The sequence below is a fragment of the Ovis canadensis genome, chromosome 22, assembly GCF_042477335.2.
Source record: "Ovis canadensis isolate MfBH-ARS-UI-01 breed Bighorn chromosome 22, ARS-UI_OviCan_v2, whole genome shotgun sequence".
NCBI lineage: Eukaryota > Metazoa > Chordata > Mammalia > Artiodactyla > Bovidae > Ovis > Ovis canadensis.
In genome coordinates this window covers 40,368,198-40,395,156 of record NC_091266.1, presented here as the reverse complement: position 1 = coordinate 40,395,156, position 26,959 = coordinate 40,368,198, and the positions used below count along the sequence as shown (strand labels likewise).

The 26,959-nt window shown below is 40.8% G+C and overlaps 1 protein-coding gene across 1 annotated transcript in view; it reads right to left on the bottom strand.

Annotated features, from left to right (window-relative positions):
* Positions 1 to 26,959, bottom strand: part of CFAP58 (cilia and flagella associated protein 58) — a 115,556-nt gene that overhangs the window by 3,150 nt on the left and 85,447 nt on the right. The window contains exons 16-17 of the mRNA XM_069567700.1: positions 8,386 to 8,505; positions 5,413 to 5,546 (exon numbers count right to left, since the gene is read on the bottom strand). Coding sequence (XP_069423801.1) covers positions 5,413 to 5,546; positions 8,386 to 8,505 — 254 coding nt within the window. The remainder of the gene's footprint in view (positions 1 to 5,412; positions 5,547 to 8,385; positions 8,506 to 26,959) is intronic.

Genomic DNA, 26,959 nt, shown 5'->3' with positions numbered 1-26,959 from the left:
AAAATGATATGAGTTGCTATTTTATAAAGAGTATGTGTGAGGAGAATATCCGCAGAGATTATTCTAAATTATTCCATTTGGAAAGAATCTGTAGAGGATTGGTTCATCAATTCAGCTGTCTCTTAGCAGAATTGATTTCATTATTATAAAAACCATCCTCCATAAATAGTACAAAAGCTTTAGCCTTGAGTGGATCCAGCAAAGGAGATGCCTTCAAGTACTCTGACAACTTGTCTACCTCCTGACTGTTGTTAGGTGCAAGCAAGGCCCCCCTCCTCCTGCCCTCTCTTGCCTCAAATAACCTAAATTTTCCTCTCCAAAGGAACTAAAGCTTAATGCTTCTGGCCTGATCTAAGCTGACTAACGGGAATAATGTCTCCTTTACATGATCTTTTTAATGTATTTATAGACCATCCTAATGACTCCCTTCAGCCTTCTTCCTTTCAGTCTAAACCGTCTCAGCACTTTTGTTCTTGCCTGTTCATATTTTCCTTCAGCTCCTTAATCTTTTTCTTTTTCCTGCTGTTCTCCTCCTAAGAACTCATATTTTTCTGTCTCCCTCCAGTTTATGGATCCCAACTAAATGGAATCACCACTGATGCCCTCTGGAGAGGTCAGTCACAAGGAATAAGTATCAAGGCAAAACCAGAGAGTCAAGAGCAGGGTACTGGAACTTTCCATGATGGTAGAAAAACCCTATACCTGGCCTGCCAGATAGAGCATCCACTAGCCACATACAGCTACTAAGTAGGTGAAATGTGACTAGTGCAGTTAAGGAACTGAATTTCTAATTTGATTTAACTGTAACTCACTTTAACTTAAATAGCCACAAGTGGCATAGTGCCTGGGGCGGTGCCGTTCTAATGGATGGGCCACTGGGAGGGGCTGAGCTATCAGACTTTATTTTTGCAGGCTCCAAAATCACTGCAGATGGTGACTGCAGCCATGAAATTAAAAGATGCTTGCTCCTTGGAAGAAAAACTGTGACCAACCTAGACAGCATATTAAAAAGCAGAGACATTACTTTGCCAACAAAGGTTCATCTAGTCAAAGCTATGTCCTGTCAGTAGTCATGTATGGATATGAGAGTTGAACCTTAAAGAAAGCTGAGCACCAAAGAATTGATGCTTTTGAACAGTGGTATTGGAAAAGATTCTGAGAGTCCCTTGGACTGCAAGGAGATCCAACCAGTCCATCCTAAAGGAAATCAGTCTTGAATATTCATTGGAAGGACTGATATTGAAGCTGAAACTCCAATACTTTGGCCACCTGATGCAAAGAACTGACTCCTTGGAAAAGACCCTGATGCTGGGAAAGATTGAAGGCAGGAGGAAAAGGGGATGACAGAGGATTAGATTGTTAGATGGCATCACCAACTTGATGGACATGAGTTTGAGCAAGCTCTGGGAGGTGGTGATGGACAGGGAAGCCTGGCATGCTGCAGTCCATGGGGTCGCAAAGAGTTGGACACGACTGTGGGACTGAACTGAACCAAGCTATCAGAGGGGCGTCCTTCTGTCAGTCAGTATGTTCTCTTTGTCCAGAAAACTCTGTGTGTGTGTGTGTGTGTGTGTGTGTGTGTGTGTGTGTGTGTGTGTGGTGGGAGGATCGAAAGCCCAAAGGAAACTAGGAACTCTCATCTAAATGTGGAATGAGGGGATATTCTGATTTACAAAAAGGGGAGATTTTTACTGGCGAATGAATTTGCATCTTCTGCTGGTAAGTCACTTCAGTCGTGTCCGACTCTGTATGACCCCATAGACGGCAGCCCGCCAGGCTCCCCATCCCTGGGATTCTCCAGGCAAGAACACTGGAGTGGGTTGCCATTTCCTTCTCCAATGCATGAAAGTGAAGTCGCTCAGTCGTGTCCAACTCTTAGCAACCCCATGGACTGCAGCCCACCAGGCTTCTCCGTCCATGAGATTTTCCAGGCAAGAGTACTTGAGTGGGGTGCCATTGGAATTTGCATCTAGCTACTTTAAATAGCTATTTGCCACTAATGAATCATAGGGGATGCATTCAGACCCTCTTTCACCATGTCCTTGAAACTTCCATGTGGATGACACACCAAGCCTGACTTTCAACTCCCAGTGTGAGCTTCTGCAGAATGAACTCTATAACTTGGGCAATGCCATACAGACAAGGTTCAAACCTACAGATTCAACTGGGTCCCCTCATTCAGCCCAGGATTAGGAAAACAATACCAAATTGAAGAGAACATTTGTTCTTGGGCATATCAGTTCAGTTCTGTTCAGTTGCTCAGTCGTGTCCAACTCTGCAACCCCATGAATCGCAGCACACCTGTCCATCACCAACTCCCGGAGTTCACTCAGACTCACGTCCATCGAGTCAGTGATGCCATCCAGCCATCTCATCCTCTGTCGTTCCCCTTCTCCTTAGGCCCTTAATCCCTTCCAACATCGGAGTCTTTTTCAATGAGTCAACTCTTCACATGAGGTGACCAAAGTACTGGAGTTTCAGCTTTAGCATCATTCCTTCCAAAGAAATCCCAGGGCTGATCTCCTTCAGAATGGACTGGTTAGATCTCCTTGCAGTCCAAGGGACTCTTAAGAGTCTTCTCCAACACCACAATTCAAAAGCATCAATTCTTTGCCACTCAGCTTTCTTCACAGTCCAACTCTTACATCCATACATGACCACTGGAAAAACCATAGCCTTGATTAGATGGACTTTCGTTGGCAGAGTAATGTCTCTGCTTTTCAATATGCTATCTAGGTTGGTCATAACTTTTCTTCCAAGGAGTAAGCGTCTTTTAATTTCATGGCTGCAGTCACCATCTGCAGTGATTTTGGAGCCCAAAAAATAAAGTCTCACACTGTTTCCACTGTTTCCCCATCTATTTCCCATGGAGTGATGGGACCGGATGCCATGATCTTTGTTTTCTGAATGTTGAGCTTTAAGCCAACTTTTTCACTCTTCTCTTTCACTTTCATCAAGAGGCTTTTTAGTTCCTCTTCACTTTCTGCCATAAGGGCGGTGTTATCTGCATATCTGAGATTATTGATATTTCTCACGGCAATCTTGATTCCAGCTTGTGATTCTTCCAGGCCAGCATTTCTCATGCTGTACTCTGCATAATAAGTTAAATAAGCAGGGTGACAATATACAGCCTTGAAGTAGTCCTTTTCCTATTTGGAACCAGTCTGTTGTTCCATGTCCAGTTCTAACTGTTGCTTTCTGACCTGCATATAGGTTTCTCAAGAGGCAGGTCAGGTGGTCTGGTATTCCCATCTCTTTCAGAATTTTCCACAGTTGATTATGATCCACACAGTCAAAGGCTTTGGCATAGTCAATAAAGCAGAAATAGATGTTTTTCTGAAACTCTCTTGCTTTTTCCATGATCCAGCAGATGTTAGCAGTTTGATCTCTGGTTGCTCTGCCTTTTCTAAAACCAGCTTGAACATCTGGAAGTTCATGGTTCACATATTGCTGACGCCTGGCTTGGAGAATTTTGAGCATTACTTTACTAGCATGTGAGATGAGTGCAACTGTGTGGCAGGTTGAGCATTCTTTGGCATTGCCTTTCTTTGGGATTGGAATGAAAACTGACCTTTTCCAGTTCTGTGGCCACTGCTGAGTTTTCCAAATTTGCTGGCACATTGATTGCAGCACTTTCACATCATCATCTTTCAGGATTTGAAATAGCTCCACTGGAATGCCATCACCTCGTTCGTAGTGACGCTTTCTAAGGTCCACTTGACTTCACATTCCAGGATGTCTGGCTCTAGGTGAGTGATCACACCATCGTGATTATCTGGGTCATGAAGATCTTTTTGTATAGTTTTTCTGTGTATTCTTGCCACCTCTTCTTAATATCTTCTGCCTCTTAGGTCCATACCATTTCTGTCCTTTATCAAGCCCATCTTTGCATGAAATGTTCCTTTGGTGTCTCTAGTTTTCTTGAAGAGATCTCTAGTCTTTCCCATTCTGTTGTTTTCCTCTATTTCTTTGCATTGATCACTGAGGAAGGCTTTCTTATCTCTTCTTGCTATTTTTTGGAACTCTGCATTCAGATGCTTGTATCTTTCCTTTTCTCCTTTGCTTTTCACTTCTCTTCTTTTCACAGATATTTGTAAGGCCTCCTCAGACAGCCATTTTGCTTTTTTGCATTTCTTTTCCATGGGGATGGTCTTGATCCCTGTCTCCTGCACAATGTCATGAACCTCAGTCCATATCAGGCACTCTATCTATCAGATCTAGTCCCTTAAATCTATTTCTCACTTCCACTGTATACTCATAAGGGATTTGATTTAGGTCATACCTGAATGGTTTAGTGCTTTTCCCTACTTTCTTCAATTTCAGTCTGAATTTGGCAATAAGGAGTTCATGATCTGAGCCACAGTCAGCTTCTGGTCTTGTTTTTGTTGACTGTATAGAGCTTCTCCGTCTTTGGCTGCAAAGAGTATAATCAATCTGATTTCGGTGTTGACCATCTGGTGATGTCCATGTGTAGAGTCTTCTCCTGTGTTGTTGGAAGAGGGTGTTTGCTATGACCAGTGCATTTTCTTGGCAAAACTCTATTAGTCTTTGCCCTGCTTCATTCCATACTCCAAGGCCAAATTTGCCTGTTACCTCAGGTGTTTCTTGACTTCCTACTTTGCATTCCAGTCCCCTATAATGAAAAGGACATCTTTTGTGGGTGTTAGTTCTACAAGGTCTTGTAGGTCTTCATAGAACCGTTCAACTTCAGCTTCTTCAGCGTTACTTGTTGGGGCATGGACTTGGATTACTGTGATATTGAACGGTTTGCCTTGGGCATATAGCCATCCTGAAACCCAAAGTGTTCACCTGACACGTGCAATATCATCTCCTAGAAGAAAGGCGTCCCATGCTGATACCCTACATCAGATATAGAAGTCAGGCACTAGACAGAGAAATGGTTCAGAAACGGCTTATCTAAAACACAGGTGAAAATTATGTGTTTGTGAACTGCTCATAATTACAGTGGTCCAGCTATGTTATTAGAAAGCACAGCTTTAGCAAACCCAGACCTCTTAAGAAAATTACCTGTGGTTTTAAATGTGAGTGTGCTTCAGCCCATGCCACGTTGACTGTGAACCTCCTTTGCAGGCACAGTCCTGGCATGATCAGCCCCAAACCATGAGAACAATGTGGGGGAAATATCACACTGGGTTTCCTCTGCTCCACAGGAGGTCCACCAGAGAGCTGATGCTAATGGATCCCTGTTAGGGTCCTAAGGAGTGGTCAAGTCAGACAAGACACTCATCTTTCTCTGACCACAACCCACTGAGTGACCCTGCAGAAAGTCATTTGCTCACCCCTGACTTAGTTTATCCCAGTGAGGTCTGTGGCTCTGTAGCTGTCCATAATTATTTTCCTCATCAGCAGTTACAAGGCACAACCAAACTAGAACATTTGACTAATTCTTACTTCTGAATGTATTCTTTACGTTTCTGAGCAAGGTATTTCTTCTTTAAATTCAGCAGTTCATTGGTAAGTTTTTCAATCTCGTACTTGTATTCTTGGCTCTGTGATTCATACATATTCAACTCTGAAGACAAAACCTAGTATGACAAATAAAGCAGCATTAACAGAAGATACATGGTGAGACAATATCCTTTTCTGAAAAATCTTTTTAATCTGCTGCCACTTACCTTGGTGAGGCTAGAAATACAAAACCATGCCCAGATTTAATGGTTAATCTGCACACTTCTACCAGTTCAAGGTCTGTATCTGGGTAAAAATCTGATGAACGTTCTGAAGACTCATAATCCAATGACCAATTTAATGAAACCTCATTCCCCGGCTTAAAAGGAGAGCTATCAGGCACATCCAAACAGGCTCACATATGAATGGTGTAATGCACTCAAGAATATTGAGAGTCAAAAGAGAAAAACTCCCAGACATATACTATAAAATTGCTTCTTAAAGCCTTTTTAAAAATGTTCAGAAAAGTCATTACTAAGCAGTGTGTTTCATCTGAGGATTATTGTAAAAACTATTCAGAATCATCCTGCCACCACCATTAAGTAGGCATTCAATTTATGTGTTTTCCAAGGTTGTTGTTCTGCTGAATGTCAATCACCTCTTTACTGCACCCTTTGGAACTATTCACAGGTTCTCTCTTTATCAGAGCACTGGGATATTTACCTCTAAGATGCAGAGTGCTATGACATATGCATGGGAGAGGGTACTACATGTGAGGGGCTGTGTTAGGAAGCCTAATTACGTGCCTCTTGCTCTGTTGTGTTCAGTAGATGCTACTGGTTTCAGGCTGGACAAAAAAAGAAGACATTTACTCATCTAAACAGATGTGTAAAGGATGCTAAAGTGAGGGGTGCCCCCAACAAAAATCAAGGGGGAAAAAGGGAGGCTATCGTTGTAAGGGACAGGCAATAGATGCAATTGTTTTTCCTCTAGCTCTCTATTTTTTAAAATTTACATAAAAGGCGATCTTTATCTTTTGAGTGTTCATCTGCTTCTGAACAGGTGTCTTAGCTGGCACTAGTGGTAAAGAACCCACCTGCCAATGCTAGGAGATGTAAGAGACACGGGTCAGGAAGATCCCCTGAAGAAGGGCATGGCAACCTGGCCCAGGATTCTTGCCTGGAGAATCCCATGGACAGAGGAGCCTAGCAGACTCTGGTCCATAGGGTCGAAAAGAGTCAGACACAACTGAAGCAACTTCACAAACTCATACACACTGCTTCTGAATTCATTCCTCTTAACTGTTGTGATTCTATCTATCTATCCTATCTGACTAAGGATTCTGACCATGTTATCATAAGCTAGAGAAAATGATTTTCATGTTGGAAGAAAATTTGCCTTAATAGTTAAACTGTTGAAGCTGAAACTCCAATACTGTGGCCACCTGATGTGAAGAGCTGACTCATTTGAGAAGACCCTGATGCTGGGAAAGATTGAGGGCAGGAGGAGAAGGGGACGACAGAGGATGAGATGGTTGGATGGCATCACTGACTCAGTGGGCATGGGTTTGGGTAGACTCTGGCAGTTGGTGATGGATAGGGAGGCCTGGCATGCTGCAGCTCATGGGGTTGCAAAGACTTGGACACAACTGAGCGACTGAACTGAACTGAACTTAGGAACAAAGATCTTGCTTCCAAATAATGAATGTGGAATTTCTTAACAGAGTCCAGATCATGAGGACAAATTGATGGGCAGGCTTGGTACTACACACTGCTGAATCTTCCACTAGGGGTCACATGTCATTCGGAGAAAAACATCTCTATACCCTGAGATAAAGGGTTAAAGTGACAAAATCCTCCTATGAACCACTGAATGCAGCCCATTGCTAAGAGTGCCTTTCTGACAGTAATGTAAAGAGAGACATGTGCTTTTCTCATCTACACCCAACTTCTGAGAAAATAAGTTTTTATTTTGCTTGTTATATTCAATTGTTTAAATGGATGAAAATAATCAAAAGATTATGCCTCTTGCAAAACTCAAATTATGTCTCAGGATACTCATGTAAAACGAATGCTTAGAGTGGTAAGTTGAAAATTAATGCTTATACACTTCTGTTTCATCTGCCTTTTTAAAGTAAAAGGACGTGATTTTACAACATTCGCTTTGTGAAAGGATTAGTACCATATTAGTCTCACAGCACCTATTTTACCCCAGGCAGAAAGGCAATGACTATTACCATCGTTGCACAGGTAAATGCCAGAATTCAGCTAGCATATGCTACAGTCTGTGCCTGTGTATGTATAAGGCTTCCCTAGCATGCCAAGAATACCTAAGTACTTTTTTAGGAGGTAAAGCTGAAAATAGAGTGGGAACACACAGTTTTTGAGAAAACTTTAAAATGTGTAATTGTAGAACATTCCATCGCCCCAGCTAAGGTTCTTGTGTCACTTAGAAGAGAACTTATGCTAACAGAATCCTAAAATGATTTGACTTCCCCTTCATGACTACTTATTTAGACAGTCCTGAAGCAAGGCCCCTGGGGACAGGGGAGGGGCCTGTGCTTTGTGCGCATTCATTTCAGGTGGATAAACGGTAAAAACCTGCTCTGACACAGCGGTCTGCTTTAGTGGGCCATAGTGTCAAAATATTTCTTCTGTTCTTCCCCACTATCCAGATCCTCCAAATCTTGTTGAGATAATCCACACAAACCCTATTCCCCAAATTTCCATTCCATTGCCATCATCCTCTCTCTGTTTCTCCACTTGTTCATCTACCTGTTTTGTGGGGGTCTATTAGTCTAGGAGCAGAGGGGTACCTTGGAGGCTTGCCTGGGACTGGAGCACTAAAAAAGCTGATTTCAATGGACTGCAGCCTTTGAGAGACTGGCTCCTTGGACCACAGCGGTAGACTTGTCCAGGGGTGCTCCCCAGAGTGTGGCCATTCTTCAGCTAGGAAGGCGCAGAGGCTACCACTTACTTTAAGCTGCTTGGTCTTCTCCCGCAGCGTGTGGCGATAGATCTGCAGCTGCTCCGCAGCCTCGGGCCCAGGCTGCCGAGCCAGGATGTGCTTTAGCTCCACATACAGTTTCTCCTTTTCCTGGTGGAGAGCATAACCAGAGATGGAAATAAACAGTCCCATCAAGACAAGGACAATGACTTTAACAGCATGTTCGGGATGCTTTGGGATCATCCTAAGGTCCTTCTCAGCTCCACACTGATTACACTCACTCGTAGACTCATCCAGTCGAGCATCAAGCCATAGAGGGTCCTGGCCCTGCCCATCAGCTGGTCGGCAGTAGCCTCGCGATCCCCAGGCTATGCAGCCAACCACATGGAAAGCCTGCCCTCCAGGGGACTGGCAATCACCGCATGAGGAGTGCCCTCATAGCCAGCCTGGCCAGGGACCACCCTCATCTACCAGCATGCTCACATCAGTCAGCCCTGTGAGGGCACACAGGAGGACAGGAGGACACGTAGTCCACACGGGTGTACCATTGGAGCATACAGCTCTGGTGACCAGAGGGGAATGTGTTGTTCCTAAGGAGATCTCCTACATAAGGCAATTTTCCCAAGACTGGAAAAGGTAACTAATGTACCTAACACATAGAAACAAACACAGAATTGAGAAAAAGGAGAAGACAGAGGAATATGTTCCAAATGGAAGAACAAGACATAACCTCAGAAACATGACTAAAGGAAGTGGAGATAAGCAATCTATTCAACAAAGGGCTCAAGGTAATAATCATAAAGATGCTCACTGAACTTGATAGAAGAATGGATGAGTGCAGTAAAAATTTCAACAAAGCATTAGAGAATATAAAGAACCAAACACAGATGAAGAATACAATGTTGCTGCTGCCGCTGCCGCTGCTAAGTCGCTTCAGCTGTGTCCAACTCTGTGCAACCCCATAGACAGCAGCCCACCAGGCTCCTCTGTCCCTGGGATCCTCCAGGCAAGAATACTGGAGTGGGTTGCCATTTCCTTCTCCAAAGCATGAAAGTGAAACTGGGATGAAAACAAACAAACAAACAAACAAAAAAAAACAATAAGGAATCAACAGCAGATTAGATGATACAAAGGAATGATAAACTGGAAGACAGAGTAGTAGAAATTACCAAAGCTAAAAAGAAAAAAATGAATTTTTTTAAAAAACTGAGTACTAGTTTAAGAGAACTTTGATATAACAACAAGAGTAATAACACTTGCCTTATAGGGGTCCCAAGAAGGAGAAGTGAGAAAGAGGCAGAGAAAATATTTGAAGAAATAATAGCTGAAAACTTCTCAACCTGGAACAGAAAACAGACAGCCAGGTCCAGGAAGCACAGGGAGTAGTATCAAACAGAATCGATCATAACAGGACCACAGCGAGATGCACTATAAGTAAAATGGCAAAAATTAAAGATAATAGGAATATATTAAAAGCAACAAGAAAAAAGCAACTAGTTATATACATGGGAACTTCCATAAGATTATCAGCTGACTTTTCAGAAGAAACTTTGCATGCCAAAAGGGAGTGTCACAATATATTCAAAGTGATGAAAGGATAAAACTTACAATCAAGAGTTACCTACCCAGAAAGATTATCATTTAGATTAGAAGGAGAGAGGATGATAAACCCATGTTTGTATTGTCAATTAAACTATGACAAAGGAGGCAAGGATATACAATGGGGAAAAGACATCCTCTTCAATAAATGGTGCTGGAAAAACTGCACAGGGCGCATGCAAAAGAATCAAACTAAACTAGTTTTTCACATCACATACAAAAGTAAACTCGAAATGGGTTAAAGACTTAGATGCAAGACCTAAAGCCACGAAAATTCCTGGAAGAAAACAGGCAGTAAACTCTTTGACATCAGTCTTTACAAACATTTTTTTTTTTTTTTTTGGATCTGTCTCCTCAGGCAAGGGATACAAAAATAAACAAACACAACTACATCAAACTAAAATGTTTTTGCACAGAAAAGTAAACTATCAACAAATGTGAAAAGGCAATCTACTCAATGGGAAAAGATATTTGCAAATGATAAAGCTAACAAGGGGTTAATATCCAAAATATACAAAGAACTCATACAACTCAACATCAAAAAATAAAAACCTAAGTGACTCAGCTAAAAAACAGTGGACCTGAATAGACATTTTTCCAAAGATGACATACAGATGGCCAACAGACACATGAAAAGATACTCAACATCACAAACCATTAAGTGAAAGAAAGAAAGTGAAGTCGCTCAGTCCTGTCCGACTCTTTACGACCCCATGGACTGTAGCCCACCAGGCTTCTCCGTCCATGGGATTCTCCAGGCAAGAATACTGGAGTGGGTTGCCATTGCCTTCTCCAGGGGATCTTCCAGACCCAGGGATTGAACCCAGGTCTCCCACACTGCAGGCAGATGCTTTAACCTCTGAGCCAAAACCACGATGAGATACCAACTCAGAATGGCTATCATCAGAAAAGACAATAAATAAAAAGTGTTGGTGAGGATGTGGAGAAAAGGGAGTATTTGTGCACTGTTAGCGGGACTATAAATTGGTGCAGCCAATTTGTAAATTAGAAAAGAGTGTGGAGGTTCCACAAAAAATTAAAAATAGAACTACCAGATGATTCAGCAATTTCATTTCTGAGTATTTACCTTAAGAAAACAAAAACACTAATTTGAAAAGATATATGCATACCAACTTTCATTGCTGCATTATTTGTAATAGGCAAGCTATGGGAGCAACCTAAGTGTCCACTGATAGATAAATGGATAAAGAAGATGCATTATATGTATACAAAGTGATATTACTAGCCATAAAAAAAATAAAATCTTGCAATTTACAACAACATGGCTAGACCTAGAGGGCATTATGCTATGTGAAATGAGTCAGACAGAGAAAGACAAATACCATATGATCTCATTTGAAGGTAGAATCTGAAAAACAAAACAAGCAAAACAAAACATAGATAAAAAGAACAACCGGGTAGTTGCCAGCGGGGAGGGGGCTAGAGGGATCCTTAGCTGAAGAGGATTAAGAGTTAGGAGCCACCAGTTATAAAACAAATAAGCCATGGGGATATAACATACAGGACAAGGAAACTAGTTAATAATATTGTAACAACTTTGTGTGAGGACAGATGGTTACTAGACTTAGTGTCACGACCACTTCATAATATATGCAAATGTCAAATCACTATGTAGTACACCTGAAATACACATAATATGGTATATCAACCATATTTCAATTTTTGAAAATTGTGCATATCCCAACCCTGATCAAGGACCCAGGATGTGCGCAGCATTTGCATAAGAATAATAAGACAAATGAGCAAGAAAACATCTCTCTCTACCTAAACTTATGATCACATGACTGAGAGACAACAATGACAGAAAATTTTGACAAAGTATTGTGGCCAATAAAAGCAGGGAGTGACTAACTCTTATTTGGAGGAGTTGGGGGAAATTTCATAAAAATGTCATTTGAACTCTCCCTTGAGGAATGAGTAGGATTTTTCCCCAAGCGGAGAGAGAAAAGAAGAGCTTTTTATGCCATGGTTCAGTGATAGAACAGGGGAAAGGTAGTCCAAGGTACTTGGATGCAATTTCAAAAATGACAGAATGATCTCTCTTCATTCCCAAGGAAAACCATTCAATATCACAGGAATCCAAGTCTATGCCCTGACCAGTAATGCTGAAGAAGCTGAAGTTGAAGGGTTCTATGAAGACCAACAAGACTTTCTAGAACTAACACCCAAAAAAGATGTCCTTTTCATTATAGTGGACTGGAATGCAAAAGTAGGAAGTCAAGAAACACCTGAGGTAACAGGCAAATTTGGCCTTGGAGTATGGAATGAAGCAGGGCAAAGGCTAATACAGTTTAGCCAAGAGAATACACTGATCATAGCAAACACCCTCTTCCAACAACACAAAAGAACACTCTACACATGGACATCATCAGATGGCCAATACTGAAATCAGATTGATTATGTTCTTTGCAGCCGAAGATGGAGAAGCTCTATACAGTCAGTAAAAACAAGACCGGGAGCTGACTGTAGCTCATATCATGAACTCTTTATTGTCAAATTCAGACTTAAATTGAAGAAAGTAAGGAAAAGCACTAAACCATTCAGGTATGACCTAAATCGAATTCCTTATGATTATACAGTGGAAGTGAGAAATAGATTCAAGGGATTAGATCTGATAGACAGAGTGCCTGAATAACCAAAGACAGAGGTTCATGACATTGTACAGGAGGCAGTGATCAAGACCATCCCCAAGAAAAAGAAATGCAAAAAGACAAAATGGTTGTCTGAGGCAGCCTTTCAAACAGCTATGAAAAGAAGAGAAGCAAAAGGCAAAGGAGAAAAGGAAAACTATACCCATTTGAAGGCAGAGTTCCAAAGAATAGCAAGGAGAGATAAGAAAGGCTTCCTCAGTGATCAATGCAAAAAAATAGAGGAAAACAACAGAATGAGAAAGACTAAACATCTCTTCAGGAAAATTAGAGATACCAAGGGAATATTTCATGCAAAGATGAGTACATAAAGGACAGAAATGGTATGGACCTAACAGAAGCAAAAGATATTAGAAGACGTGGCAAGAATACACAGAGCTATACAAAAAAGATCTTCACAACCCAGACAATCACGATGGTCCAGCGCACTAAGCGCAGGCAGCCACGGCCGGTGCACTAAGTGCAGCCGAGAGGAGCTACCCCACGTCCGAGGTCAGGGGCAGCGGCCTAGAGTGTCAGGCTGCGATGGTGCAGAAATGGTCGAGAAGAGCTACCCCGCGTTCTAGGCCAGGGATGGCGGCCGGGAGGAGCAACCCCATGCCCAAGGAGCGGTGGAGGAGCCATCACACATTGAAGGTCAGGAAGGGCGGCGGTGAGATATCCCTCCTCCAAGGTAAGGAGCGTGGCTGCACTTTGCTGGAGCAGCCATGAAGAGATACCCCAAGCCCAAGGTAAGAGAAACCCAAGTAAGATGGTAGGTATTGCAAGAGGGCATCAGAGGGTAGACACACTGAAACCATACTCACAGAAAACTAGTCAATCTAATCACACTAGGACCACAGCTTTGTCTAACTCAATGAAACTAAGCCATGCCCGTGGGGCAACCCAAGATGGGTGGGTCATGGTAGAGAGGTCTGACAGAATGTGGTCCACTGGAGAAGGGAATGGCAAACCACTTCAGTATTCTTGCCTTGAGAACCCCATGAATAGTATGAAAAGGCAAAATGATAGGATAATGAAAGAGGAACTCCCCAGGTCAGTAGGTGCCCAATATGCTACTGGAGATCAGTGGAGAAAAAACTCTAGAAAGAATGAAGGGATGGAGCTAAACAAAAACAATACCCACTTGTGAATGTGACTGGTGATAGAAGCAAGGTCCAATGCTGAAAAGAGCAATACTGCATAGGAACCTGGAATGTCCATGAATCAAGGCAAATGGGAAGTGGTCAAACAAGAGATGGCAAGAGTGAACGTCGACATTCTAGGAATCAGCGAACTAAAATGGACTGGAATGGGTGAACTTAACTCAGATGACCATCATATCTACTACTGCGGGCAGGAATCCCTCAGAAGAAATAGAGTGGCCATCATGGTCAACAAAAGAGTCCGAAATGCAGTACTTGGATGCAGTCTCAAAACCGACAGAATGATCTCTGTTCGTTTCCAAGGCAAACCATTCAATATCATGGTAATCCAAGTCTATGCCCCAACAAGTAATGCTGAAGAAGCTGAAGTTGAATGGTTCTATGAAGACCTACAAGACCTTGTAGAACTAACACCCAAAAAAGATGTCCTTTTCATTATAGGGGACTGGAATGCAAAAGTAGGAAGTCAAGAAATACCTGAGGTAACAGACAAATTTGGCCTTGGAATGTGGAATGAAGCAGGGCAAAGACTAATAGAGTTTTGCCAAAAAAATGCACTGGTCAAGGCAAACACCCTTTTCCAACAACACAAGAGAAGACTCTACACATGGATATCACCAGATGGTCAACATCAAAATCAGATTGATTATATTCCTTGCAGCCAAAGATGGAGAAGCTCTATACAATCAGCAAAAACAAGACTGGGAGCTGACTGTGGCTCAGATCATGAACTCCTTATTGCCAAATTCAGACTGAAATTGAAGAAAGTAGGGAAAACCGCTAGACCATTCAGGTATGACCTAAATAAAATCCCTCATGATTATACAGTGGAAGTGAGAAATAGATTTAAGGGACTAGATCTGATAGATAGATTGCCTGATGAACTATGGACAGAGGTTCATGACATTGTGCAGGAGACAGGGATCAAGACCATCCCCATGGAAAAGAAATGCAAAAAAGCAAAATGGCTGCCTGGGAGGCCATATAAATAGCTGTAAAAAGAAGAGAAGCGAAAAGCAAGGGAGAAAAGGAAAGTTATACCCATTTGAATGCAGAGTTCCAAAGAATAGCAAGGAGAGATAATAAAGGCTTCTTCAGCAATCAATGCAAAGAAATAGAGGAAAACAACAGAATGGGAAAGACTAGAGATCTCTTCAAGAAAATTAGAGATACCAAGGGAACATTTCATGCAAAGATGGGCTCGATAAAGGACAGAAATGGTATGGACCTAACAGAAGCAGAAGATATTAAGAAGAGGTGGCAAGAATACACAGAAGAACTGTACAAAAAAGATCTTCATGACCCGGATAATCACGATGGTGTGATCACTCATCTAGAGCCAGACATCCTGGAATGTGAAGTCAAGTGGACTTTAGAAAGCATCACTATGAACAAAGCTAGTGGAGGTGATGGCATTCCAGTGGAGCTATTTCAAATCCTGAAAGATGATGATGTGAAAGTGCTGCACTCAATATGCCAGCAAATTTGGAAAACTCAGCAGTAGCCACAGGACTGGAAAAGGTCAGTTTTCATTCCAATCCCAAAGAAAGGCAATGCCAAAGAATGCTCAAACTACTGCACAATTGCACTCATCTTACATGCTAGTAAAGTAATGCTCAAAATTCTCCAAGCCAGGCTTCAGCAATATGTGAACCATGAACTTCCAGATGTTCAAGCTGGTTTTAGAAAAGGCACAGGAACCAGAGATCAAATTGCCAACATCCACTGGATCATGGAAAAAGCAAGAGAGTTCCAGAAAAACATCTATTTCTGCTTCATTGACTATGCCAAAGCCTTTGACTGTGTGGATCACAATAAACTGTGGAAATTTCTGAGAGAGCTGGGAATACCAGACCACCTGACCTGCCTCTTGAGAAATCTGTATGCAGGTCAGGAAGCAACAGTTAGAACAGGACATGGAACAACAGACTGGTTCCAAATAGGAAAAACAGTACATCAAGGCTGTATATTGTCACCCTGCTTATTTAACTTATATGCAGAGTACATCATGAGAAAAGCTGGACTGGAAGAAACACAAGCTGGAATCAAGATTGCCAGGAGAAATATCAATAACCTCAGATATGCAGATGACACCACCCTTATGGCAGAAAGCAAAGAGGAACTAAAAAGCTTCTTGATTAAAGTCAAAGAGGAGAGTGAAAGCTGGCTTAAAGCTCAACATTCAGAAAACGAAGATCATGGCATCCAGTCCCATCACTTCATGGGAAATAGATGGGGAAAAAGTGGAAACAGTGTCAGACTTTTTTGGGGGGCTCCAAAATCACTGCAGATGGTGACTGCAGCCATGAAATTAAAAGACGCTTACTCCTTGGAAGAAAAGTTATGACCAACCTAGATAGCATATTCAAAAGCAGAGACATTACTTTGCCGACTAAGATCCGTCTAGTCAAGGCTATGGTTTTTCCAGTGGTCATGTATGGATGTGAGAGTTGGACTGTGCAGAAGGCTGAGCGCCGAAGAATTGATGCTTTTGAACTGTGGTGTTGGTGAAGACTCTTGAGAGTCCCTTGGACTGCAAGGAGATCCAACCAGTCCATTCTGAAGGAGATCAGCCCTGGGTGTTCTTTGGAAGGAATGATGCTAAAGCTGAAACTCCAGTACTTTGGCCACCTCATGCAAAGAGTTGACTCATTGGAAAAGACTCTGATGCTGGGAGGGATTGGGAGCAGGAGGAGAAGGGGATGACAGAGGAAGATATGGCTGGATGGCATCACTGACTCGATGGACGTGAGTTTGAGTGAACTCCGGGAGTTGGTGATGGACACGGAGGCCTGGCATGCTGCGATTCATGGGGTCGCAAAGAGTCGGACACGACTGAGCGACTGAACTGAACTGAACTGAACTGAACTGAACTGATGATCACTCACCTAGAGCCAGACATCCTGGAATGTAAAGTCAAGTGGGCCTTAGGAAGCATCACTATGAACAAAGCTAGTGGAGGTGATGGAATTCCAGTGGAGCTATTTCAAATCCTAAAAGATGGTGCTGTAAACAAATTTGGAAAACTCAGAAATGGCCACAGGACTGGAAAAGGTCAGTTTTCATTCCAATCCCAAAGAAAGTCAATGACAAAGAACGCTCAGACTATTGCACAATTGCACTCATCTCACACGCTAGTAAAGTAATGCTCAAAATTCTCCAAGCCAGGCTTCAACAGCATGTGAACTGTGAAATTCAAGATGTTCAAGATGGCTTTAAAAAAGGCAGAGGAACCAGAGATCAAATTGCCAACATTTGTTGGATCATCGAAAAAGCAAGAGAGTTCCAGAAAAACATCTACTTCAGCTTTATCGACTATGCCAAAGCCTTAGACTGTGTGGATCACAAAAAACTGTGGAAATTTCTGAAAGAGATGGTAATACCAGACCACCTGACCTGCCTCCTGAGAAATCTATATGCAGGTCAAGAAGCAACAGTTAGAACTGGACATGGAAAAACAGACTGGTTCCAAATCGGGAAAGGAGTATTTCAAGGCTGTACATGTCACCCTGCTGATTTAACTTATATGCAGAGTACATCATGAGATACGCTGGATTGGATGAAGCACAAGCTGGAACCAAGATTGCCAGAAGAATTATCAATAACCTCAAATATGCAGATGACACCACCCTTATGGCAGAATGCAAAGAAGAACTGAAAAGCCTCTTGATGAAAGTGAAAGAGGAGAGTGAAAATGTTGGCTTAAACCTCAACATTCAGAAAATTAAGATCATGGCATCTGGTCCCATCACTTCATGGCAAATAGATGGGGAAACAGTGGAAACAGTGACCGACTGTTTTTTTGGACTCCAAAATCACGGCAGATGGTGATTGCAGCCATGAAATTAAAAGACGCTTGCTCCTTGGAAGAAAAGCTATGACCAACCTAGACAGAATAGTAAAAAGCAGAGACATTACTTTGCCAACAAAGGTCCGTCTAGTCAAAGCTATGGTTTTTGCAGTAGTCGTGTAGAGATGTCACAGTTGGACTATAAAGAAAGCTGAGAACCAAAGAATTGATGCTTTTGAACTGTGGTGTTGGAGAAGACTCTTGAGAATCCCTTGGACTGCAAGGGGATCCAACCAGTCCATCCTAAAGGAAATCAGTCCTGAATATTCATTGGAAGGACCGATGTTGAAGTTGAAACTCCAGTACTTTGGCCACCTGATATGAAGAATTGACTCATTTGAAAAGACCCTGATTCTGGGAAAGATTGCAGGTGAGAGGAGAAGGGGACACAGAGGATGAGATGGTTGGATGACATCACTGACCCTATGGACATGAGTCTGAGTAAACTCTGGGAGTTGGTGATGGACAGGGAGGCCTGGCATGCTGCAACCCATGGGGTCACAAAGAGTTGGACATGACTGAGGGACTGAACTGCCCTGAAGTCCAATTCAGCAGGTGCACTGGGAAGGTGAGGGGAGAAGAGAGACCAAAGGCTGGGGGTGTAGGTTGGCAATGTGGTTTGGGACCACATCCTTAGGCAACTGGGAGCCAAGGATGAGCCATATCTGGGTTTGTTTTCGGAGGAATAACTCCAGCAGGAAATCAGAGAACAGAATAAGCCCCAGTACAAGCAGAAGATGAAGAAAACTGGACCCAAGATCGCTAGAATGGGGAAGTGGGTAGATGTGAAGAGAGTTCTGAGGTAGGACCACGGGGATTTGGTGAATGACCAGACAAGTAAGGAAAGAAGGAACAGGAGCCAAGAGGACCTCGGAGTCTTTAACATGGACACTTTTGTGTCTGGAGGGTGTTTGCAGTAGAGGCAAAGAGACTGGGACAGGGGAGGATAGGGAGAGAGGGCAGGGAACTGTTACTACATTCTCTGCTGACATTCAGTGGGTCCCTGAAATGTTAAGGTTGAAGCCCAGTGGGAATACCTAGAAGAGGAGTTGAAAGTCAGTTCTCAGACTTGAGAATTGTGGAGCATGTTGGATCTAGAGACGGGTCTTGTCCAGAGTCATGAAGGTGGATCCGTCAACTGGGATGGCTTTCAGGGAGGGCCAGGGCAACTAGAGTTTTGGGAAAACTAGCATAGAAGGGGTGGGTAAGTGAGAGAGACCCAGAGAAAGAGAATGAGGGAGAGTAAAATAGATGTCTGAAAAGGCAGGAATGCTTTGAATGGTCAGTGATATCAAAGAGAAGATACAAAGACAAGAAACAGAACAGAAGACTGAACACGGCCACTGGGGTGGGCTGTGAGGACCAGGCAACCTTGGTCAGAAAGGCAGGAGTAACACACGGGGGGCAAAGGTCACAAAGGCTGAAGACCAAGTCAGACGTCACAGAAAGTGAGTCTTTTAAGAAATATGACAGGGGAAGAAAAGAAATCTGGAACTGGCTTGAGGGAGTAGTAGAAATCCAGGAAAACTAGGGTATGCAGATTTATAGAACTAAAGGAAAGGGCTTCCTAGGATTCCAAAGCAAATCATAATTCTATGACTTAATTAAACCAATAAACAATACAGAATTCCCACTTGTGCTCTGAAGTTTAATTGCTTGTAACCTGTTTTCAAATCCTTGAACTAAGGATATTACATTGGAGCAAAGATTTATTTCTAAGGCATCTCAGTTCTGGATTCCCATTTCTCTAAACTGCACTCATGTGAACAAACATTGATAAAGACTGGTGTGTCTGCTCATTTGTCTCTGTACTTACCACTCACTTCCTTAAGGTAATTAATTATGTTTAAGGAAAAAAATATAAGTAATAGCCATCTCATTAAATGAAACATTCAGTCAAATGGAAACTAATTTTTACCTAGAGCTAAGTAATCTTGCATTGTCATCAAATGACTGGTTAGTGAATTTTCTTTTACCTATTATTTAGATGACATTTACTTTCTCTGGCCAAAAAAACAGATTATTTGATGACAATGTAAGATTTGTTTTAATTTCTCCTTTTCCTGGCCAAATTATAGAAAATTTATTACAAATAACATGACTCTACCTTCACAAGACTGTATTCAACTTAAAAATTAGTCAGACGGCAATAAGCTTCTAGAGAAACAAATATCAAAATAATACTTACCATTTAAGAAACAATTCCAGAAGTGACATGGAAACCCAAAAGCCAGCACAAAGAAGAAAACTTGGACAAATAGAATCACAAAGTGGCAATTTTCCTTTGCTGTACAACACCGCCTGTCACACCTCACAGTATAACCTTCCCAGTAAATGGATGCAGTCAGCAATGAGAAAGATATCAGGAGGTGAGTTTATTTTCTATAGCCACTTAACACCTGCTCTGTTGGAAAAATAACACGTCTGACAAGACTTCAAAATTCAATTTGGAGAGGGTAATAAATATGTGGGGAAACCCATGAAACTGTTTTGCCCATTTCTTTAATCTCACTGTTCTCTATACCCAGAGTACAGGAAGACTTGAAAAGTAAAGAATCTCCCAGTGGTGAGGGGGAGCAATCTGGTCTGGGGTATAATAATGTCTTAAACAGAAAAAGGTCATCTTATTCCAAAAACCCTCAAACGTTTCACAGGCATAATTCTTTTCAGTTGTTCCTGGTAGGGAAGGAGCAATGAGTCACAGAAAAGCCTTCAAGAAGCAAATATCTTTTCCTCACCTCACAGGTGAGAATCACGAGGTCACCAAGAATGAGTGGTAGGTGCGATTCCTTCGACAAGTCAGAAACCTCGTCGTAATATACTGAAGGATCACTGTTCCCGTGCAACACCTCCTCTGGGGCTTGAAGACGTGTTACAGCCCTGAACATAACCAACCAGGGTCAGACTGAGTTACAGAATTCCTAAAGGCCACACGATTACATGGATGTGAATTTGAGCAAGCTCCAGGAGGTAGGGAAGGACAGGGAAAACTGGGGTACTACAGTCCATGAAGTTGAGAAGAGTTGGACACAGCTTAGCAACTGAACAACAACAACACAATAACACCAACAGGAGAATGGAGCCAGGTACAAAGCCAGGCGGGAGGGAATTAGAGGTCAGGGTATGACTCGGCTCCCCCTTCTGTTGACCAGCCCATTGGGACAGGCCTTGCCATGTCCTCTAACAGGACATGCAATCTTCATACACAGAGTGGACGACGTTGCCACTTGTCCTGTCTTCTGTAACTTCCTGGGGTTTTATTGTGGCTGTAAAATGAAATGAAATAGGTTTATTCTAAAGGATAACTGAGTGACTGAGTAGTGAGGGTCCACAAGTGTGGAGAAGAAATGAAGAAACGGAGTGAATTATCATGAAAATTGCCTGAGTATTCAAAGTCAAAAAAGTGCTGAGAGTGAAATAACCCAGCACAAGGGATGCATGTGCAGTCATGGTAGGTGGAAAGAATATCAAACGATACTTTAGGATGAAGACAGTAAAAGTGGGAATGGAGCTGGGTGGTAGAAATGGGAAGAGGGAATGGAGCTGAGTGGTAGAAATGAGCTGCCAGGCTTCAACATGTGTGAACTTGGGTCTATGCTTACAGCAGAAAACCTAGCTTTTGATAAAACCAACGTGAAGCCTGGTCAGCATTAACATTCTAGCCGTGTGTATCATACAGATTTGCATTTGGGGAGAATGTGCTAGTAATTTAGATAAACATGGAGTGTTTGATGGATTGAAGGTCTTAAGTACGATTGTTTTCCAATTTATTTCTCTCCTAACCCTCTACAAGGGCCAACCAAGCTCTTCAAACATTGTGCAATGGTGTGTATAATAACCCCATTTAGAGACAAAGCATGCAATTCTATTATATAGAGAATCTATCTTATGCAACAGAGACTCATTAGCTGTCCAATGTATATTGTCTCCATAAGCCAGCAGTGGAAGAACCAGCTGCCTTGTAATACATATCCTGTCCTTCCTCATTAAGCCACATCCATTTCTTTTTAAACCAAGTCAATTAATTTGTCACTGGGTTAGAAGCACCATATGCCAATGGAACATCATAAGAAGATCATAAATAGTTTATTATTTCCCCACCAACAAAATATCACATCTTCGGGTTGGCACTTCTTTCTTTATTCCGAGTCTGTGCTTAATGCACATCAATATTACTTTGTAGCATGCTTCACACTTTAAATTATTTTATGAACAGTTATATTGGGGGGAAAAAAGCTCAGCTATTAATACCAAGAGACTAGCCCTCTCTTTGGCTGAGCGTAACATTAACCATACTACTTTCATCCTTGAAATGATGCTCTCTTCCTAGACATCCCAGTCTCTCAGGTGGACAGACTGTAAGATATGTTTATGGATTATTTTGCTGCAAGAATCACCGCCAAGTGATTCTGGATACCAGCACGGCTTATTGTCAATATTGGCTGAGTAAGAAATTAACTACAGTATTAGCTTCAAATAATGATGTCATTACATGGTGACAGTCTGAACCCCGTATTGGAGACTCCAGATATGGAACCACTCAGACTTCAGGTGTTTGTATTTCATCTAATAATAAATTAAAAGTCTATGTTCTGAACAGTCTAGGCAAATAAGGGTCAATGCCATTCTGGCTATAATTCAGAGGAATAAATTGAGTTGTTCACAGAACTCCTTTCCCCACCGAGCTACGGTTTTATATGCACTGTCTGTTTCTTTCCCATGTCTTCTGCTTTGCCTCTTCAGCTGAAAACAGAAGGTAGTTCACATTCGGTGTGCAACTTAATGCTCTTCTTCCTCAGCTCGCTTACTTGGGGCAACAACTAAGAGGAACTAATGTATTCTGTTTTAATCTGAATCTGAGCTTAGCAAATGCCGGTGCCTTGATTCTGTTCACCCTGGATTCATCAGTTTGCTTGGGCAAGCGTTGGGAATAATTACTGCACCCTTGGACTAACTCACTCGTGCACAACAAGCAACTCCTTTCCTGATCCAAATGCACACACTTATCTACATCTGCCAGGGCGAAAACCACCCACTCAGATGTTTAGATGTCACACATTCCAAGGAAGAGACACCTATCTTGCCTTCACTCTTGCTCCCTCAATGGCTTCCAGACAAAGTTGATTTTTTTTTAATCCCATGACCACTACTTCCGAGAAAGCCTACTTCACAGAGTATACAGAAAATCTCATTTCCAAAATGTCAACAGATGCCATTTGTGTTACTTCAATATTTAATCTTTATGAGTCCATTCTTTCTTTCCAATTGAGTTATGAGGCTTTAAGGTCAGAACCACAACAGATTGTTCTAAAGCTCCCTTTCAACCCTACTACTAATCTAAACACATTCGAGTTACTCAGTAATTTTGTTGCTTGCAATTTATATTGTCAGCAAACTATGCCCATCATATTTTAGTAGGACACATCAATAGAGGTAAGATATATTTATGTTGAGAACTTTTACTTGAATTAGGCCATTGGGTACCATCTTCCTGTTAACAGAGCTTGTATATAATTCAATACTGTGAGCCAATACTGTAAGTTTCATAGATTTGAGCTAAACTTTTCATTGTGTATATTGTATGTAATTGAGGAAATCACTTGATCTTTTAGTTAAATGTTTATAGCGGTTTCCTGATAGTGCAAGTTGTTTCAAATACTTTTTTTAATTCTTAAGGCTTACAAATGCATTCACTTAATTCTGAAAACTTGGCTTGTATGTGCACGTGCATACTGATACATGTAAGAATGAAAATGCAAGCATAATTTTTAACTACAGTCCTCAACTAAATAATGTGCTGACATTTTTAACAACTTCCTTAAACACAGAAATTCTAATTGCACACATCACTCTTTTCCATAATTAAAAATGCAATACACTTTTGCCTCTTTGCTTGGCTTCAGTCCTTTTCTATCTTCCCACCCCCATCCACAATTTTTAACAAAAGACTAAAGCCAGATTTAAATTTTTAAACAAAATTGCTTCCCTCTCTCTATAAATGCACTCCAGAACACTGCCTAATTTATCTAGGAATGCCTGTTTTCATTAGTAGGAAAATAAATTAGAAACTTTGCAAACATATTACATTTCTATCTAGCGTTTGAAAAGGAGAAAATAATGGCTGATACCTTGGGGCTTTCTTGTTTATTAGGTTTATAACAAAAATGTCAGCTAAACTGAACTCTGGACCTATCTTGTTTATGATGTCATGAAGTAGTAAAGCTCCCTGGAGAGGATAGGAGATGCTAGATTTGGGGATGAAATAGAATTACACAGCTGACTTCCTTATGAGCATGGAACCACTTGGTTACACAGTGGTTCTTGGCTTCAGATGTAGATGATTAAGTGTTTTATGAGGCATGGGAGAAATTTGCATGCACTAACCTTCACCATTTTTGTAACAATAGAAAACACTTTCTATTGCTTTCTGATATAAGCAATGCAGACTTTCTTTTTTCTTCTTCTTTAACACAAACTTTCTTGAGAGACCTTTTCACAAGGGATTTTATTTCCAAATGCAAGTATATGTTTAAGAAGACCTGTACAAAGCATATAATTGTCTAGATCAGCCTTAACTTTGTTACCACGACTATTGGCTTGTTATACCTTTGTACCTTACCTAGCAACTTAATGTATGTGAAGAATTAGCACATGTTACATAATGACAGTGTTATCTTTTCTTAAAGCTTATAATGAAACAGGTATAGATAAATTCAAGCCAAATAAATTTTTATTTAGTACCACTACCACTACATGTGATTAGTACTAATCACATGCATAAGATTATGCCAGTGTCATACATACAAAGACAACTAAGGACAAAAACTTCAAGGAGCTTACTATTCAGTTGAGGAAAAACAAATAATAAGCCATAAAGCAAGACAGTAATGCCAGGCCTACAGAGAGGTGGTAGGCGTGGTGTGTAGTTTGCAAGTAGGTTCAAAGGCAGAGATGAGATTCATTTGGTGGACCACAGAGAGGGAAATATCAATAGTTCAGATTGGTCTTGGTCATAGTATTAGTAGCAGCAATATTTGTATTCATGAATTAGAGAAGGGCCTCACTATCAAAGGATAAATTTAATAGCTAAAGCCACTTGAAGTCTATCCACTTGAAATGTGAGCATTTTTCATAGGAAATAGTAAGGAAGAAAATTCAAATGAGATGTTTCTCCTTGAAAAACTCATCTAAAACTCATAAAAAGAAGTTTATCTTGTCTTATTTAATATTTTATATTTTAGTTGTAATGATATACTACTTACTAGAACAAAAATCAATTTAAATGATTGGATTTTTTAACATAACTAACATTTTTATAGCACAATTTGATTTAACTTCATATATCTGACTTCTGCAATATACCATTTTCTTAAATTTTTATTATTTAACAACCATACAAAAGAATATCAATACCATATACAACTACAAAGCATAATTACAAACTGAATGTTCAGGACTAATCAATCCCCAACTTTATGAAATAGAACATCATTAGTACCTAAATCAGTATATTCCTTTTTCTGTCCCATCCCTGTGACTACACTGCTATTACCGTCAGTCAAGGTAAGCACCATTCTGAATCTCATTATTATCCTTCCCTAGATTTTTTTCATAGAGTTTTGTCATATACCTATTATTTTAATTTTGTTTTGCTTTGAGCTTTATAAAAACATATCCAAGTCTACCCAGTTTCCTTTGACTTGTTTGTTTTACTCATCATGATGGGTCTAAGATTTGTTGATGTCATCAGGTGTTTCTGTTCATGTAGTTCACCTGATGTTCTATTGAATGAGAATTCTACAATTTACTCTTGTTGGTGGGCATTTGGGCTGTTTCTAAGGTTTTCGTTTTAACCAAAAATGTAGCTAGGAACGTTCTCGTGCATATTCCCTAGCTCAGAAGTACAAGTGCTTCCAGAACATAGAACTAAAAGTGGAACTGCTGCATCTTCAAGACACACGAATGTTCAATTTTGTAAGACCATGTAAAATAATTTTCCAAAGCGTTGTGTAAAAATCCCCACTGATCTACATCCGTGCCATTACTTGATGTCATCAGGCATTCCTCAGCACAGTACTCAACGAAGCCATACCCACACTCCTGGTCCACTGAGATTATAAAATAATCTATACTGCATTAAGCTGTGAAATAGGTGGTGATTTATAACAGAGCAATAGATAAACCTCTTTTATCCCTCTAGAAATTGCAAAATTGTATCTCAACGTAGTTGTGTATTTCATTTCTCTGCTTAGAAAATAAAGTTAAACATTTTTTTCATGTTTATTCATCATTCGTGTTTCCTCTTCTGAGAAATGCCTGTTCACATACATAATTTTCCTGTTTTTCTACTGAGTTGTCTTTCTCTTATTGACTTATGATTTTTAATATATTTTATATACAAAGATATACAGAGCTTGTGACTTGCTTTCTTTGACTTCTTTAAAGGAGCAGGCATTCTTAATTTTAATGTACTTAGTAAGATTTACCCATAATTTATTTCATGGTTAATGCTTTTTGTATCTTGGTTAAGTGCTCAAACCACTTACTTTTAAAAGATTTCCCTTAGCAGAAATATTCAAAGCCCTCATTAATTCCTCCCAAATCCCATTAATCCTTTGATATAAAACATTCTTTTGAGGTACCTATACTTTACTTGTTAAATTTTCTTTTTCTATCAGATGCTGATTCATCCTTTGTATGTGATAGCATCATTTTTCCTAGTAGCTCTTGCATTGACTTCATGAGACTTGACATCTTTTATAAAGCTTACAGTTTTACTTAACAACTGCTTTACATCGTATTTGCACTTTCTGTTGGGTACTAATAACATTGGACAATTCTACTGAAAAAGAGAGACTAGTGATGTCAAGATGGGTAGGAGTTAGTCACGTGATGCTGGTTAGGCGGTCTGAGTAATAACAGTCATATAAATTGCAAACTCATTACTGAACATATTTACATTATGACAACATTCACTTTCCTGCACAATCTCACAATTTGGGAGAATCAGACAAGGAAAATTGGAAAAGCTATCGTAAGCCATAGCAGCAGCTCCCATTTATAGAACAGGTATTATGGATGTGCCAGGCATGATGCTAAGCTCAATACGTACGTTATTTCAATACCTCATCAAAACAAACCTGAGAACTGATTGTTATTATTCCTGTTTGCTAGATGAGAAAGTTGAGGCTCAAAAGCATCAGTGCCTTTGCAAAATGAAACAACTAGAAAGTGGCAGAACCAAGATCTGAACCTATATGAAACAGAATATTTCAAAGACTGAGATATATCCATTTTGCTCTTAAGTAACACATGTACTGCTTCTTACAGCAAGTGGAGAG